The 19321-nt window shown below is 44.5% G+C and overlaps 1 protein-coding gene across 1 annotated transcript in view; it reads left to right on the top strand.

Moving 5' to 3' along the window:
* Positions 1-18975, top strand: part of map1ab (microtubule-associated protein 1Ab) — an 87071-nt gene extending 68096 nt beyond the window's left edge. The window contains exons 5-7 of the mRNA XM_024281072.1: positions 1086-12006; positions 13707-13942; positions 14574-18975. Coding sequence (XP_024136840.1) covers positions 1086-12006; positions 13707-13942; positions 14574-14729 — 11313 coding nt within the window. The 3' untranslated portion in view covers positions 14730-18975. The remainder of the gene's footprint in view (positions 1-1085; positions 12007-13706; positions 13943-14573) is intronic.
* Positions 18976-19321: the final 346 nt, after the last annotated feature.

Genomic DNA, 19321 nt, shown 5'->3' with positions numbered 1-19321 from the left:
GTTTCTGTGGTGGCCCCTCCTGCGTTTGCCACATTGACTTAACCCTAGTGCATGTTAACATTTAAAAAGAGAGCACAAGGGTTAAGAGGGATTTAAGAGGTTACTACGCAAGCCAGATGCCCAGTGGACAGCATAGCGTACAAACAAGCTCCGCTGAAGCATGCTAGAGAACTCCAGTAAAACATTCTAGTAGCTCCACTGTTGCATTCTAGCGAGTTCCGCTTTAGCATGCTATTAAGCTCTAATATATTGAGCTAGCAAGATCCTCTGTAGCATGCTAGCGAGCTCCTCTACAGCAAGCTTATTGAGCTCTGCTATATCGAGCTAGTGAGCTCTACTGTATCATGCTAGCAAGGTCCTCTGTTGCAAGCTAGCATGCTCCACTGTGAGCTAATGAGCTCCGCTATAGTGAGCTAGCAAGCTCCGCTGTATTAAGCTAATAAGCTCTGTTGCATTGAGCTAGCAAGCTCCGCTGTAGTGAGCTAATGTCCTCCACTGTAGCATTCTAGCGAGCTCCGCTGAAGCATGCAAGTGAGCTCCAGGATAGCATTCTAGCGAGCTCCGCTGAAGCATTCTAGTTAGCTCCACTGTAGCATTCTAGCAAGCTCCACTGTAAAACTCTAGTTAGTTCCACTGTAGCGTGCTAGCGAGTGCCTCTAAAGCGAGCTTATCAAGCTCTGCTGTAGAGAGCTCCTCTGTATTGAGCTAGCAAGCTCCTCTGTAGCAAGCAAGCATGCTCCACTGTATCGAGCTAACAAGCTCTGGTGCAATAAGCTATCAAGCCCGCTGTAAAGAGCTAGCAAACTCCGCAATAGTGACCTAGCATGCTCCATTGTCCACCAGCCGGCTGGATATACTGCGAGCTAACCCGCTGAGTGTCCACTTAAGCCAATGTGGGGAAACACTGGTGGGGCCACCATGGAAACTGCAGACAAACCCATTCGGGACCCACATTTTCTGCCCGCCTTTAAACCATATGACCCGCTTGGCCTTGCTGGCTGGGATCTCCCATTCACATATTCAAACATTGTCTGATCCTCTTTGACTTTTTGCTTTACTCAGACATGTTTGGATGTCTTTTGTAGGTTACTGAATTACTGGGGACAGCAGCCCCCAAGCAGCAGGCAACACTTACTGTGTCCTGCCGCGGGGAGGTGGGCTGGAGCTCCCTGGGACAGCTGCAGCCTCTGCGGGACCTCGTGGACTACAAACTAAATCCAGAACCTGGTCTCCCCAAGATGGACGGAGTCACAGAGTTCACAGAGTATGTCTCTGAAACCGTCGACGTCCCGTCTCCTTTCGACCTCCTGGAGCCCCCCACCTCCGGCGGCTTCCTGAAGCTGTCAAAACCATGCTGCTACATCTTTCCCGGCGGACGGGGAGACTCCGCTCTCTTCGCAGTGAACGGCTTCAACATCTTAGTGGACGGCGGTTCCGAACGGAAATCCTGCTTCTGGAAACTGGTCCGTCACTTGGACCGCATCGACTCCATTCTGCTCACACACATCGGTGCTGACAATCTTCCTGGCATTAACGGGCTTCTTCAGAGGAAGATAGCGGAGCAGGACGAGGAGCGCTCACAGGGCTCCATGAACTACAGTGACTGGATGAAGAACCTCATCTCCCCCGAGCTCGGTGTCGTCTTCTTTAATGTTCCAGAGAAGCTCCGCATGCCTGAATCAAACCTGAAAGTCAAACGCAGCATCGAGGAGGCCTCGCTTACACTGCAGTACCTTAGCAAACTTGGAGTCAAGCCGGAGCCTTTGTTCAGAGTCGTCAGCAACACCATTGAGCCCATCACGCTTTTCCACAAGATGGGCGTGGGAAGATTAGACATGTACGTTCTCAACCCCGTGAAGGATAGCAAGGAGATGCAGTTTTTAATGCAAAAGTGGGCTGGAAACAGCAAGGCCAAGACTGGCATTGTGCTGCCAAACGGGAAGGAAGGAGAAATCTCTGTGCCCTACCTAACATCAATTACAGCCCTGGTGGTGTGGCTCCCTGCCAGCCCCACAGAAAAGATCGTCAGAGTGTTGTTCCCTGGGAATGCACCACAAAACAAGATACTGGAGGGTCTAGAGAAGTTAAAGCACCTTGACTTCCTGCGTTATCCCGTAGCCACCCAAAAAGAAATTTCCTCTGGAGCTCCCCTGCCTGTCATTAAACAAACTAAGTTAAAACAAAGAACTGACAGCAAAGAGAGCCTCAAGTCCTCTCCAAAGACCACAGCAAAGGCTGCAAAGAAGGAAAGTGACTTGCAGGACAATGTGTCAGCTGCCACAGAGGCAAAGAGCGACTCTGTGATTGAACACATCCTGGAGAAGAAGGAAGAGAAAAAGCCCAAGACTATCAAATCTAAAACCGAAACTCCAGAAAAGAAGAAGCTGCTGAAGGAAAAGTCCCTGAAGAAGCATTCCAAGGAGAGGTCGACAAAAATGGAAGAGAAAAAGGACAAGGAAAAGAAGGAGATCAAAAAGATAAAGAAAGACGACTCTGCCAAAAAAGATGAGAAGAAAGATGCCAAATCCAAAGAGGACAAAAAGAAGGACACATCCAAACCTGAGCTGAGAAAGATCACAAAGCCTGACCTGAAACCACTGACACCAGAGGTCAGAAAAACCTTACATAAAGCTAAGGCTTCAAGTAAATCCAAAACCACAAAAGGCAAAGCATCAAAGGCTGAGCCAAAAGAAGGAGAGAAACTCGCCGTGGTGCAGCCAGAGTCCACTGAGAACAAAGCTGCTGAGGGCACGTCTGCTCTCTCCACACCCGAAGACCTCACCAAGGAGTTTGAGGAACTGGAAAAGGAAAAACTTCAAGCTGAAAAGGAAATAGAAGAAGATTCCCAAAAAACAACAGCTGAGAGTCCCATCCAAGAGAAGAAGGAAGCTCAGGAAACAGCTTCAGAGACTCCACGAGGAGTAAAGTCTCCTGAGAAAGAGACTCCCGAAACCAAACAGGACTCCAAAGAGAAAGAGAAAGAGTCATGCCACGAGAAGGAAATGGAAGAGGCTGAGGATGAGGGAGCAGAAAGTCAAGATGAGGAGGAAGTAGAAGAAGAGCTTCCAGCAGCAGAAGAGAAAGTACAAGAAGAGGAGGAAGAGGAAGAGGAAGACATGGGGATTGGAGAAGAGGAGGATGACTCTAAGGGGAAGGATGTAAAAGATGATGCTCTGGATAGAAAGCATGAGATCGAAGAAATGGAGAAATCAGAAAATTTGTCTGCCAAGTATGTGACAGAACAGCTTAAAATGTCTCCAACCAAGGATGAGGAGGAGGAAGAGGAGGAGGAGGAGGCTATTGAAAAAGCAGAACTGGAGGAAGTGGAAGACTTAGATGTGATAGCAGATGAAGAAATTAAAGAGAAGCCTGAACATGCAGCAGAAAGCAAAACTCTGGATAGTTTGACTGCAGCTAAAGAGGAAGAGGAGGATGAAGAGGGCTACCTGTCACATGTGGAAGGAGCCACAGCTTCCATCCCTCCAGCTGTTCCAGGAGCTGCCACAGCTGAGGCCGTCTCCTACATCCAAGACGAGACCATTCCAGGCTACTCTGAGACTGAGCAGACCATCTCGGATGAGGAGATCCACGAGGAAGCGGAGGACAGAATTCCTCATCTTCAGTACGACGTCGGTGCCTACGACATCTCTGTTCCAGACCAGACCGGCTCTTTCGTAAACATTCATGGCATGAGGGAAATGCAGGCTGCCGCCCTGACCGAGAAAGGTTTTATTCCCGGTGTGCAGGAGCAAGTGTCTCTTTTCACCAACATCATCACGGCTCCCCTGGCCGAAGAAGAACATGTGTCTTCTGCAACGTCCATCACAGAGTACGACAAAATGTCCTCCCTTCCTACTTCAATCGCAGAGGATCACTCTGTGGCGTCCACTGCAGCTCCTGCTGCCGAGGAGCTGACCAAAACTCCGTCTCCTCTGTCAACTACACCCAAAGCTGCTGGAAGCAAAGAGCAGCCGCGCTCTGCAGAAACTCTGTCTCCACCTTCTTTGGAGGACGATCAACAGTCCAAGCCTCCAGCTGACGAATTACAGCTTCCTGTTGCAGCAGGAAGGGCAGCAGCTGAAGCTCCTCATGCCACTGAAGAGGAGGAGGAGGAAGAAGAGGAGGAGGACGAGGAAGACCAAACCCCAAATGTTGATATTTCACTGGAAAAACTCCAGGAGGGTTATGCTTCATTTCAAACTCCAAAAGGCAAAGAGGCAGAAGAAGACAAGCTCTCGGGTTCAGCATCTCCTGGGAAGACCCACCATGACCTCACACCCGTGCATCTACCAGTGGAAGAGGAAAATATCGATGCCGTGGCTCCTAAAGACATTTCCTCCGTCGTGCCTACCAGACCGTATGGATCGGACTCAGTGACTTCAGAGAGTGAGGAGCGCTGTTTCAGTCCGGATGACGTCACCGTCAAACTGGCTTCTCCAGCGCAGTCCGGGCCCTCGAGTGCCGCTCACTCTCCCCTCCGACAGTCTCCGGTGGACGACAAGACGAAGACCTTCCCTGATTTAGAGCTCCATCAGCAGGAGAAGATTCCTGATGGAGATAAAAGCAAAGATGAGGAGGGAAAAGAAGCCGACAGGAGTCAGAAAGGAGGTGAAACTGAAATTGTGAGATCTGAGGAGAAATCCGATCAAACTAACAAGAAAGATGTTTCAGTCATAAAAGAGTCAGACACTGTGTCTGCGCCAAAAGATGAAGAAAAAGAGGCAGTAACTGCTCTTGCACCAAAAGTTGGGAAGGAGTCCATCCTCTCAACCTGTGATGACTTTAAGAGCAGAGAAAGCGAACCTCCTGGAGCCGCACCGGGAATAAGTCCAGAGTGGAAACGTCACTCTTTTGGTGATGATGAAGATGACGACAAAAAACATGACGATGACAATCAATCTGCCGTTAAAATGAGCCATATGGAACAAGACAAAGATGACACCCTCAATGTCAAACTGGAGGATGAACAGAAGCTGCAATCTGTCATCCACACTGACGTCTCTGCCTCCAAATCCTTCATTGATGGAAAAGAAGAGAAAGAAACAGGAAAGGATGAAACTCCTGATATTAAACTCATCAGGGAAGAAATTAAAAAAGATGCTGCTGTCACTGAGGGTGCAATTAAAGATGAAGAAAAAGATCTTTTGGTCAAAAGCAGCGAGCAAGCAAAGATGGAAACCGTTACACCGGAGGTGAAACAGGTCAGAGATGAGGAGAAAAGCAAGGAAGTAACAGTAGGAGATCAATCCGACCTCAGAACTGGTGAGGATCAGCAGGAGACACAGGCCAAGAAGGAGGTGCATGATGGGACAATTTTCAAAGATGAGGAGAAGAAAGAGTCAGCAAAGATAGAAACGTTGGATGTTTGCTCTGCTAAGACACAAATAGAGGAGGCCCAACCTTTAGATACTGAACCTATCAAAGTAGAGATGGAGAAAGATACTAAAGTAGACACATCCGTTCCTGAGTACAACTACGATGAGAAGAAAAAATCTGAAATCAAACAAGAGGAAGAGAAAAAAGAGATGGAAAAAATGGAGACAGTCACCAAAACCTTCACAGAAGAGTTGAAGAAACAAGAGGCAGAGACGGGAGACGTTAGCGTCACCAAGCTGAGCAAAGAAGAAGAAATTATTAGTAAGATGGATGAATCCTCAACAACAATGAAAGATGAAAAGGAGATAAAAGGAAGAGAAGATGTTAAATCAACTATAAGCCTCACTGAGGTAGAAGATGTGACAATTAGTAAAGATGAGACTTCTGCAGCCAAGACTGAAGAAAAAGATGACGTGGAGATCAAACCTGGCAAGCAGGATGACAACACAACCAGCAAGGATGTGTCATTCTCTTTAAAAACCACGGAGGAGGATAAGAAGGAGGGCTTGGACAAAGATATCCCAATAGCTATTAAACCTTCTTCTTCTTCAGAGGAAAAAGATCACCTGCTTAGTCAGGAGGAGAGTCCTGCAGAGCATGAAGACAGTAAAGATGCTGGCAGTGCAGTTCAACTTCCCCAGAGGGATGAGCCTGTAATGACACATGGAGAGATCGGCCTCTCTGACACATCAACCAGAGCAAAAGCAGAAGAAGCTCCTCACACTGACAAACCAACAAGTGAAAAAGAGCAAGAGTCCACCAAAAACATCTGTTCGCCAGCTCCAGAAATGGTGAAAGATGATGTAACCATTGAGGAAACTCCTGTTGTTGAAGAATCCAAAGATGAGACAGTCTTGAGGGATGCTGTGTCTGTTGCTGCTCCCACCACACAGGAGGAAAAACACAAAGAGCATTTAACAAAGGGAGAAACAAAGGAGGAAGAGCTCAGTGTCAAACCTGAAACAGAAGAAAAAGCACAAATTCAGGATCAAATCTTTTCTGCAAAGCAACTAGAGGAAAGTAAAGACCCCACAGCCCAAATTATATCCGACATCAAACTCTCTAAAGACCAGAAAGCTGAGTCCACAGCGAAGGAGGAGGAGGAGAAGGCTGGCACCTCAGAGGAAAAACTCCCAGAGGACGAACCAAAAGAGACGATAATCACAGAATCTGAGGAAGAAATAAAAGCAAAAAAAGTTGATACAAAAATGGATGTTCCTGAAAAGCTACGTGTAAAAGATGCCTCTATTAAAACCCCGGAAGATGACAAAAGGACAGAAACGTGTTACACTGATGAGAAACCAACACAAGAGACTAAAACGCACGAAGATGTTGGTCAAAAATCCATTTTGGAGCAAAAGAAGGAAACTGATCAGGATGAGGCTGAAAAGGAAGATGTGGATACATTTGCTGAGAAATTCATTGACATAAAAGACAGTGACCTGTGCAGAGGAGAAATGAAAGTTTCATTGAAAGTAGTTGACGCTGACGCTGAATCTATCAAACAGGATGCGATCAAAGAGATTTCTGCTCCAACAAGCCAAACCACAGAAGACGTGAAAGGCGTTGATAATTATTCTTTTGAGCCTGATTCTAAGAAAACGGACAAAGAATTGGAAAACCTTCATCCCAAAGCTGTCACAGAGGAGAAGACAGCAAAGGAGGAGGTTCCTGGAGCTCAGACAGACAAAGAAACCTTCTCAGCCTCTCCACTGCAGGCAAAAGAGTCAAAGGTCAGCAGTCAGGAGAAAGAAAAAGATGATGCACATGTTGCTGAGCTGAGCAAAGAACAGAAAATGGAGAAAGAACAGGAAAAAGACTACACTTATGAAAGTGAAGACATTAGAGAGGAGAAGGTGCAACCAGAAGAAGATGAATTAAAGAGTGTTACTCAGACGAAGACGTATGCCGTGGTGGAGCAAGAAGTGCCTGAGCTTGCTGATGTGGAGCTCTCCAAAGAGGAGAAATGGGAGAAAGAGGAGGTTCAGGAGAAAGACCTGGACAAAAGTGTTAAGCAGCCTCCTTCAGAGGCAGTGTCCAAACCCGCCTTCTCTGTTCAGTCGTCAGAGGAAGATCGAGACGATGACGAGGAGGAACATATTTGCATGGGAGGAGCAGGCTCAAGACCTCTGACAGTGGAGCCTCAAAAATCAGAGCCTGACCTTCCTTCTGTTGGTTTGTCTTTCACCCAGACGCCACAAACGAGCGATCGAACAGAACCGCCTCAACAGCCCACCGTGGTCATCCCGACACTCACCATGCAGGAGCCCTCTGTGGATGAAGACCTTAAAGAGTACGGAAAAGACACCTCTGAAGAAGCTGTGACAGCAGAAACAGCCTCTGCACCACTAGCTCAGCCGGAACCGTCTTTTGATGTGACATCCAAAGAGGAGGAAACACCTTGTGTAACTGCAGCTGCAGAACCAGCAGAGAAAAAACCTGTGCTGTCGACCGTATCCAGCACTGACAGCCAACCAAAGAGCTCCACGCTTTCCAGCACCGAAAGTCAGTCTAGTTTAGAGGAAACTCAACCTGATGTGAAGCTCACACCATCATGCATATTCTCAGAGGCGGCCAAGCCGGATGAAAAGACAGGAAAGGAAGCAGAGAAGGAGATGGAGAGAGAAAGGGAAGTTGCTTCTCCTGGACTGTCCCAACAATGTTCGTATTTTATGTTAGACAAAGAACCAGAAGATAGCAAGACTCACTCGGGCCCAGACAAAGTGGAAACTGGAGAAAAAATGAGCTCAGACAGCAAAACCATTGGTGGAAACCTCCAAGATGTTGGTCCATCCAAATATGAGCCGTATGAAAAGCCCATCGTAAAAGATCATGATCTAGACTCAAGAGACAAGAGCGAGGTCTCTGCAAGTTTAGATCGCTCCTCTGACATGTGCTTTGACGATAATAGAAGAACAAGCCCAACAGAACCTGGAGGAGCCATCTACCTTCTGGATGATCAGTACAAAGAAGAGCCTTTGTCCTTCAGTAGAGTCGACTACAGCCCGACTTCCCTCACAGAGAGTGAAAGAAGCAGCCACCACAGCCCAAGTGCCTCTCCTGAAGATGAAGACAGAGAAGCACGGCTCAGTCCTTCAGGTGTTGACCAAAAGCATATCCAAGATAACAAAATGTCCCAAGCTGCCAACTGGTATTCTTTCACTCCTAAAGAGGATAAACCAGAAAAGTCAGAGAAAGAGAAAGAAGACGCAGAGGAAGGATCTACTCAGAAACTGACAGAGGGAGCAGGTGGGACAGTCACTGTCAGTTCAGTGGTTCCTTCGGCAGTCGCCTCATTAAGACAGGAAACGCCCCCTCCCTCATTCAGCCACTCGGATCTCAGTGCCTCAGCTTCCAGCGGAGTTTCTGCAGAATTCACAGAGGAAGACGTGACCGACAAAGGGAAAGAGAAACCTTCAGGATCATTTAAGGAAACAGTGTCTTCCGATCATAGACCAGGAGAGGAACCTGCATCAGGCCGGCCTTCGCCTGCAGAAAAAGACATTTCACCACAACAAGTATCTCAGTCGGCTGGACAAGAACCAGACTCCAAGTCTGCAGCCGCATTTATGGGACATGAAACAGACGAGAACGTCTTGGCTTCTGACTACAGCCACACCAGAAGCTCTGATCCAAGTATGAGCTTTTTCATGGGCAAAGAGAGTTTCATGGATAAAAGGCTGCTGGTAGAAGGCGAGGATTTTAACGTTGGTGATGACGAAGATGAAGACGAGGAGGAAGAGTTAAGCGACGTTGACATGGAAAAGGGTGCCAGAGAGCAGTTTGAGAAAGAAGTCTGCAGGCGGGATTCTGATGAAAGCATAAAGTCCACAGAGACGGAAGACTCAAATAAAACAGCTCAGATCCCTGAACCAAGCCGTCCTTCTCAGGAGTCAGTCTGTAAAACAGCTCCCCAGGAGGATTCTGGGTATCGAGCCGCAGATGGTGGCGAGAAGGATGGTGGAGACAAACCAGAGAAAGAAGAAGACACACTTGCTGAGACAACGAAAAGTCTGGACACATTTGTCAGCACGCTTCCACCGTCTGAGCCGAGCTCAGTCAGAGCAGATGAGAGCGGTTATGCAGTGAACAAGGAACAAAAAGACAAAGAACTTTCCTCAACAATGACAGAAACTGCTTCAACTAAAGGATTCGAGTCTAAGAAAACGGACAAAGATGAAGCTTCCTCTTCACTAGAGTCCACGAATGTTGTGCATGAAACATATCAAAAGACATTTACAAGCAGCTCTTCACCAACTCATCACTCAGAGTCCAAACCTTCATCAGAACCCTCCTCTTCACTCTACACTGGTATTGGACTGAACAGGTCAGCACCATATTCTGAGCATTTCACTAGTCTTCAAAGCCAAGATGGGTCAAAGCAAGTCCCAATGCTTTCAGATCCCTCGCATCTCTCAAAGACAGGTGGTTATACATTTTTAGGCCAAAGAGATGTCCAAGAAGAAGACCTGGATGATAGGATTCCTCAAAACCAACATGAGGAAACCACCGTGTCAGGTTGCACCTACACCTCCTTGACATATACCACAAAAACACACTCCTCCACATCATACAGCTACACTTCTTCTGCCTCGACGTCAGCTCTCTTGAGCCAACGTTCAGGGGATAGAGTTGAAGCTCCAGCAGTGTCTGATGTGTCTTTGGTCAAAGAGGAGCCGACGGCAGCATCTTCAAGCTCATGCTTTGGAGGTTTTCAGAGAGATGAGTACATGGAGGTGATGACAAAACCTGCAACAGACGTGTCCAAACCATCCTCTCTGGACTCCTCCGTCACTGCCAAGCAGCCTGAGGACAAAGAGCAAAGAGCTGATACACAGTTGAGTACTACCATTACTACCTGTACTACAGCAGCCTCTCAACAGAAGGTAGAGCCAGTAAAGACGTCAGAATCTTGTTTCGATGTGTCTCCCCTTGAAAGGGCTGGCCCCTCTGCCAGTGGGGCTTATGTCAAGGAGTCTGACGCACTTGAAACAGAGGAAGGCACCCTTCCATGCCGCATTGAATGTGGAAAAATCCCAGTGGCCGAACAAAAAGAGACTTTTCTATCAATATCTGAGTCATATTCGGCTCAGAGTACCACGCTCTCCACAGAAACAAAGACAGTGACCATTACCTCCACCACTGTTGTGTCTAAGCCTGACATGACGGTGGAAAGACTCCAACAAACAGCCTCTGCCGCTCCACCAACTGATGGTGGAGCTCCCAAAGCCTCATGTGCCGTAACAGACCTGCCCAAAACACCGGAGACTGAAACGGAAACCATTCAAGTGGAAGAGGAGAGGAAAAGTGGAGCCATCATGAAGGATGATGCCAAAAAGCCAGAGACTGCCTTTGGAGAAAAACAAGAAAAAACAGAAATGCTGACAGACACAGAAGTCAAACAGAAAAAAGACGGAAGCAACATAGAAGACGAAGAACCTGCTAAGTTTAAGCCGAGTCAGCATGAAGGAGAGAAAGAAAAGGAAGAAAGACTGCTGGAGATGCCTTCTGAACAGTTAGCATCGAGGAGAAAGAGCAGCATATCTGACTGGGAGCTCATACAAAAACCAGACGACTTCCCCGATGTCCCTCCAGGTTATGGAGATGATGAGGAGGAGGAGGAGGACAAAGAGGGAGGAGCAAGAGAGTGGATGAGCACCTCCCACAGCACCTCCATGTTCTCCTCAACTCAAAGCTATCACAAAGAAACCTCCAGACCTGCAGATGTGAAGGCTGATCGGCCGTGTGACTTGAACACCGGTGCAGCGTCCTCCTCCGCTCAAGGTTACTCCTCCTGTGAATACAAACATCACAAAGGGGAGCTTTCTCCATCCTTCATCAACCCCAGTCCTCATCTTCTCTCCAGCGATGAAGGCGAACAGGATGACCAGGGTTACCGCCCCCAGGAGGGGAGCGAGGATGATCACGAACAACATTCCGTTAAAAGGAGGTCCCACAAGCAGAGGCATCACCGTGGAGACGGCGCCGCAGCGCCACACCAGTCTGGTTTGACTGTCACGTTGGCGGGAGAGGAAACACCTCCGACCTCTGCCAGCGAGTCCATGCCCTCCCAGTCTGACTCTGACGTCCCTCCAGAGACCGAGGAGTGCCCCTCCATAACAGCCGAGGGGAATCTGGACTCTGACGAGGATACTGAGCATCTGCCAGTGGACAAATTAGCTGCGTCCGGCGCCGATGGATCCCACCGCTCCCCGTCACCGCGTTCATCTCAGAAAGCTCCAGACCCACTCCCTGCACCAGTGAAGGATCCTCTTCCCCACCCTCCCCACCCCGATGTGTGCATGGTGGACCCGGAAGCTCTTCTCAATGATCACAGCAGCACAGAGAAACTCCTCAAGAAAGAGCACAAGACCACCAAGGGGCTGAGGAAAAGCAAACCCAAGTCAGCGTCTCCTGCTCGCAAGGGGGAGGGCAGGAAGAGGTCTTCCACCCCTGTGAAGCAGACGAAGGGCTCTGCCTCGCCTCGATCCGCCTCCCTCCGGAGGAAAGACACGGAGAGAACCTCCAGGCTGATCAAAATGTCGGAGAGTCAAGGCTCGAGGAGTGAGCTCCTCAACCCAGGAAAAGGCCTGGTCAACGGCGTCAAGAGCAGCTCATTATCTGCAGCAGGTGAAACACGCTCAGCTGAGATCCACCCAAACACACAGTTTGTCTGCTTTCTAGATAAACAATGAAAAAAGAAAGTCTATGTCTATGCTAGAAACTCATAGAATTCCACAACATTCTATGTGTTTACCACCCCAAAATATTTTAGACTGGTTGCTTACTGCTTGTTGAAAATACAGTTGATGGTTTAGTAAGGAAACGAGAAATCTTTAAACTTGATATACTTTCCTAGGGAATACCTCCACATCTCCACAAAGTCTTTAATTTTCCTCAAACACATCTGAGTTGAATGATAGTTCTTTCCTCTTTGTACGAGAATAATACAGCTTTAAATGAGCAGCGCGCTTGTTTCCTCCCACTGACGGTGATCAGCATTTCTGATGAGTCATGCTAATAGACACTTTAAACAACTGCACTAAATTAATTAAAGTATTTACAAACCCATTTATGAAAAGAGCTTTGAACCCCTATTTTGCAGCCATGATTACATTTCCCTTTCTATTTTTGAAAAATGTTTTATATTTATTTCTTTATTAGACAAATGTGCATTTTTCCCTTGAGAATCATAAAAATGACAATTTTGAATAGAATGCTGAAGCTTTACTGAATTTATTAGGACCAGGAATCGATGAAATAACCAATTAATTGCAAACCTGGGAAAAAATGAGTCGTGATTAAACACAATTAACTTTTTTTTTTGTTACAGTATTTGATCTATTCACTAATCTGTGAATAGTCACAATATGAAATCACACACATTTATAATATTTATATTTAGTTAAGGCTGTCAACCGAAAAAAATGATTAGATTAATCACACTTCTGTGTTGTGATTGATCACTATTAATCACAAGGTTTTACTAGGTACATTTTTTGAAAATATTCAGCAAAATAAATGAGAGAGTCTTTAAATTTCAAAATTTTAAGTAGATTAGCAACAAGCCTTTAAGCAATTTCACAACCAATTTTTCAGAAATGTAGGTCAACTTCAGAGCTCTTTTATAGTTCTTTAACAAAATTTCCAGTATTTTATCAAATTTAACATTTTGAAGATAGCTTTTACATTTTCAGTAAATCCCTTCAGCAATTAAAGTAAATGGTGTCACCATTTTCAGCAAAAAGCTTCAGCTTCTTCAGCGACTACTTTCAGCAAAAAGCATTCACACTAGCATTATTCCAGGTAATGCAACTTTTCTAGTATTTTATTTGATCCCCTATTAACCATTAAAAGTTCTGGTTCACACAGACCACTTAGCCTCTCCTAATCAACCTGTCACCTGAACTGAAGACACCTGTTTAAACTGAATTTCCCGAGCTCAAATATACAGAACAACATTGATTTTATGACTTTAAAAAGGTCATGCTACAAGAAAGTATCTGCTTACATTTCAGTGTAAAGTTCTGTTGTTCACAGCACACTCACATGAGGAAATCCACTTCTCCTCCGCGGCACAGTGCCATGCGGAACCTCCTCTCTAGGGAGGACTCTCGATCCTCTTCTCGGAGGGTGGGATCTTAAAAAATAGATTTCTGACTCCAGTTGTTTCTTCATTCATGTGACAAACTTCACTCAGACAAAATACTCAGTTGCAGCAAAAAACAAAAAAATCCATTGTGTGTTGTTACAATAAAATGTCAATATTGTGAAATAAATCATACTTTTCATATTTGTACTAATCTTTTAGTATTCTTTCTCATCAACAGGAAACAACAGCCAGAAAACCAGCTCTGCTTCTGCCGCCCATGGACCACCTTTTTACGTTGACCTGGCCTACGTGCCCAACCACTGCAGTGCCAAGAACGTCGACCAGGAGTTCTTCAAGAGAGTGCGAGCTGCGTACTATGTGGTGAGCGGGAACGACCCGAGCAGTGGGGAGCCGAGCCGTGGAGTCCTGGACGCCCTGCTGGACGGCAAGGCTCAGTGGGGTTCAAATTTACAGGTACTGAGTCTGATTCTGCCAGAGGTTTTAGTTCATTCATTCAGAAGGAGATCTCTCCACATGTGCATGTTCAGAATGGGATTTCATGTAGTCTGTCAGTTCCCAGCCAGCAAGGCTAAATGGGGCCCATTTGGTTTGAAAAGCTAGCAAGCTCCGCTGTATCAAGGTTGTGATGCTCCCTGGATTTAGCTAGCGAGCTCCACTGTATCGAGCTTCTCTGTATCGAGCTAGCAAGCTCCGCTGTAGCGAGCTCAATGTATGTAGCTAGTGAGCTCTGCTGTATCGAGCTGTCCACTGGGCAGCTTGCTAGCATAGTGAGTCGACCCACTGAGTGTCCACTTTAGTCGATGTGGGCAAACACAGGTGGGACCACCACAGAAACTGCAGACAAACAAATTTGGGCTCACATTCTCTGCCCACTTTTAAACCACATGGTGCCCACCTGGCCTTGGTGGCTGGGTTACCAATGAATTACAGCTCAAGGTGCTGTACATAAAAACTGATCTCTTGTTTGATGTCACAAAACAGTTAATCTTCACTTTTCAGGTTTTAGTTGCTCACCTGAAGTGTCTGGGTACAGACTAACTTCTGCATCCTATGAATTTTCCTCTCTTTGTGTTTGTATTCTCAGGTGACTCTGATACCAACCCACGACACAGAGGTGACTCGAGACTGGTACCAGCAGACCCACGAGAGGCAGCAGGACCTGAACATCATGGTTCTGGCCTCCAGCAGCACCGTAGTCATGCAGGACGAGTCTTTTCCTGCATGCAAGATTGAGTTCTGAGCTCCCGGCTCTGCTTTCCCACCATCCTCCAGCGCTACGCCATTTTTACTGCAAGAGAGCCGAGAGCCCTCTTCTCATCCCGTCATGGTACTGGTCTTACAAACATTAACCACAGCCCTCGATAATGTAGATTCTGCAAAGTCAGTCATTCCGGCCAGATGCTTTGTGTTATTGTGGTTATTGCGCAAATAGAACAGCTCTTCTAATTAGTTTCCTTTGGTGAGTTCAATCTAACACTTTAAATAGGAACTAACAGCAGTGTAATCACATTCAACTTCTCAAAAATCTAAACAAAAATAGTGAAAAAAGCAATTATGAGGAGACTAAAAGAACCAAAAACGACTTCTTTTCTTAATTTCCCCAAAGTGATTTCTTTGCCGATCAGCGCTCTCTTGTTTCTAGTTCTGCTCCCGTCTCATGTAGGAATGCGGTCAGTTGTGACTCAAACTGATGTTTGTAACCTGAAAGCTGCTCTCTGGTATCATAGTGACGTTTAGGAGCAGCTCTACTTTTCAGCCTTTACAGCTTGGCTGCTGCATGATGCTTGTGTTGTAGCTCTCTGTGAGCTGCGTAGACCAGACCTTCTCTTTAGCGAGCCCTCCAGCGCGGGATGCAGTCGTCATAGGTAACTATGTTTGGATGTCTGTGCTCAAGTACAGAAGGAGGCATTCTGAATCATTTATTTGCTGGGTTGAATGGTTCTGTGTTCAGGCTTAATTACAACCTTTGGTTGTTTTTTTTCTTTACATGTGAGATGATTCAACGCTCATTCTCCACAATGATTTGTGATTATGCAGCAACCTGAAGCCAGAGTGACGCTCTCGATGATGCTTTAGCTTTGATCTGCGACAAATGTAGCAGCGAAAGCTTGTCTGTGCCGTTCGGGGCGGCGGGCGGAACAGGGCAATAGTTATTTTTATTAAGGGGTTTAGAAATTTTAAAGTGTGAAGTGTGGAAGCTTCTCTTAATGTACGTGCCTTTAGCTTGTGCTTTTGGAGAGACGGGGATGTTTTCAGGTCATGACAGACACTCGGATCAGGGGGAGGACCAACCGGCTCACGCACACCCCCAACGCAGACAATAAGATCAATCACTCCAACCATGCAAACACATTTTCAGAAGAAATCTGGATCTTACTATTCCATTTAACCTGCAAAATCTAAAAACACAAACAGAAATGAATGTCTTTGAGCAGAATATTGCACCAAACGGGGATTCACTGTCTGAGTGTTAGAGAGTTTGTAACGTTCTTCCAAATTAAATACAAATAGCTGATATTAACCCTGAGAAATATTTACAGACTGTGCATGAATGTCTTGATTGTTATTGTAATGGACACTGTTAAGACGTAGGAATGCTTTGGGGTTAGTTCTGACTGTGGAACCACGAGTTTGTTTTTTTCTATAGAGCAGCATGGTTTGTTATTGTAGGTTCACTGTGAAGGTCTCTCTGCTTGATCAGACTTGAAAAAAGCTCACTTTAAAGTTACTTTCACCTAATTAAAACATCGTTTTTTATTTATAGAGAAAGGGTATTTCTTTTTTTAATTTCACTTTTTTATTTCAAACTGATTGAAGGTACAAGACGTGTTGTTGTCATGTAAACGCAAAACATGTGTTGCTCACAGTTAAGTTATTTATTTTCTAAAACCTTTTTAAAAATCAAGCAGAAAGTGAGACAGTACAAAAATCTGCTCCCTGTTGACCCTTTTCATAGTGACGTCAGACGAAGTGGCGACAAATGCAAACAGTGACTTCAGTGATCGGGTTTAGAACGTCAAAGCTGACAGCTGAACGCCGTTTAACACAATTTTACATAAATAATAAAAGGTAAACTTATCAATTTTTTAACAATAAAATGTTCAATATTTGTTTCATGAATGTCCTGCTGAACTTTATTTTTATTTCCTGTCTTAGATCGTTCACAAATCTACATACAATTTGAATAATCTTCAATATTTGAGGTTCTATTGAAAATATCAACCTTTCATTTGAGCAGATATTATTCTAATGGTTCTATTATACTTGATGTTTTTCATACGTGTTTTAAGTGCGATCAGCACAAAAACTGATGGAAATTCATGTAAGAGGAGCAGACAAGATGCAGATTGCTGCATGATGACCGCGCCTGTTTTAACTGAACCCAAGGATAAATGTAGTTGTTGTCATAAGTGGTATTTGTTATTTGGGGTATTTTAAGGGGTAATTGTAAAAATAGGAATACTTTTAATAGGAATATTTATTTTTTATGTTTTCAAATGATTTTTCTCCATGTTTACCTTCATTATCCTGCAGGATCAGACACAGTTATGATCAACAGCAAAGAGGAGCTACATCAGAAAATAACACAGCAGTTATTAGTTTTTCTTTACTGTCAGACACGTTGAAATTCTCTGACTTTATCTCTGTTTTAGTGATTTTGTGAACATGTAAATCTAATCATCTTTAACTGGACAGCAAAGATCTTCTGCAGATCTACGTCTCATCAAGCTAGCATTAGCATTAGCATCAAGTAGAAGAAGAGAATCTGAATGACTTTCATAATCAAACCAGCAGCATTCAGTGAAGTTCCTGTGACCTTCATCTAACTATGACCGGGTTGTAGAGAGAAATAATCCACCACTGGTTTAATATCATTTTGGGGAAGCAGCTGTGGAGCATTCTGCAGGAGGAATACTGACATTTGATCTGAGAGGGAAACAATACAACCAGGGAGGACATTTAGAACATAAATATTGTACACATTTCAGTTTCACCTTTCATTATTTAGGTAAAATGCTTTAAGCAGTGTTCAGCTGTCAGCTTTACAGTTCTAAACCATAGACCAAATATATAACCGGAGGTTGTTTAGAGTGACGTCACAAACGGTCGATTTCATCATAGGTCTCAAAACAAGTCAGAATGTTTCAAGCATAAAGTCCTTTTTATATTATTTTCAAATCAAAAGATGATTTTAACCCTTTAACACCGGAGCTCCACTGTTTATATTCTTTGATTTACTGTAGATTTTTAATTGTTAACACGATAATTCCAGCAGATTGTGATTCACAATCTGCTGGAATTATCGTGTTAACTGTTTTGTGTTTACGGTGCGATGCCTCAGGTGTTAAAGGGTTAATTCTCAGAGCAGATTTTTAAGAAGTGGTTTCGTTTATTGTCAGAGTTTGTTCTGATGATGCTGTTTTCAGGTTGGCAGGTTTGGAATCGCCAGCCGAGAGATTTTCAAGGTTTTAACAGAATGCTGTGAATCACTTCAACATGAACCGTCTGACTTTACAGTAGCCGAATGCACTATACCGGAGGTCTATTTTGTATTGAATGTAGAGTTGGTACAACCGTGACGAATGCTGCTCAATCAAAACTAAGAAATGAACAATAATTGTAAAGTGGAACAAAGTCTGTGCAGACTCTGGTTTCTGCGCAGACTCTGGTTTCCCCGCAGACCTCTAACGGGTGACACAGGGAAAAGTTTTATTTAAACGGAAGCAATCCCACCAGAACCACATCCACAGTAAAACAGAAACGGTACAAACTCCAGCTGCAACTTCTTTTCTTTTCCTGAAAATGACTTGAAACACATGCAGACTCAAAACGCCATCAGTAAAACCAGTGTACACAAATATGTACTTACCGCTCATAAACAAGCTAAACTGACCAATAAGGAGAAATATTCAGTGAATTTAGGAGATTTCAATGACAGCTTGACAAAACTTACCTAAATGACACAAAAAGCTAAAAGGAACAGAAAGAGAAAAAAAAGCGTCTTTTCATTTTTCTCTCCACGTCTGTATTAAAGATGAAGAAATCATTTGATTGCAAACAGCAAACGGTCTCATCCGTCCATCTAATCTTTCTGCATGTGATTTATTTAGTTATAATCTTGAATGTAATTGTTTAATATGAAAACAATAATGATACAATGCTATTTTAAAGAGGTCTATTTGAAATATGCTTATCGTCTTATCTGGTAATACTATGAACTACAGTAACTATTACTGGGCTGTGCTTTCATTGTTTGCCCTATAACATGTTGTTAAGAAGATTCTGTATGGCAGTTCTCTTTAATTCTCTCTTTTTCCTTTCTTTTTTTTGCATTGTAACTATCTTAACCATGTTTTTTTCTTTCTCAGCTCAATATACACTATCTCTGTCTGTTTGAAACTCACTGGTAAAACTAGAACTACTGCAGACTCATTGTAAAAGGGAAACAGCTCGGTGATCATCAATAAAACTTCAAAAAATTGAAATCTTGTGGTCTCTTGTTGATTTCCGTGCATGTCTCTGTGGTTATTAAAATAAGTCGATTCAATATTCTATTTTAAAAGTTACATAAAATTCAACTGGAAATTGATCTAAATAGCCAACAATCGCTGACAGAATGTTTTGGTTTGTATGTAGATTTAGTGTTTTAAAAATATGTGAACACAACTGGACTCTTTTGGTTATAAAGTCACGCATGTTGCCATTTTGTTAAGGAAGTTAAATTATCCAGATTAAAGTTAAATTTGACTTTCTTTTAGATCAGCTATAGCAGGAGTGTCAAACAAAAGGCCCAAAATCCAAAACACACCTGAGGCAGCGAGCTGAACAGAA

Source organism: Oryzias melastigma, linkage group LG6 (assembly GCF_002922805.2).
Source record: "Oryzias melastigma strain HK-1 linkage group LG6, ASM292280v2, whole genome shotgun sequence".
In the NCBI taxonomy this organism is placed as follows: domain Eukaryota; kingdom Metazoa; phylum Chordata; class Actinopteri; order Beloniformes; family Adrianichthyidae; genus Oryzias; species Oryzias melastigma.
This window is presented reverse-complemented; position numbering and strand designations above follow the sequence as displayed.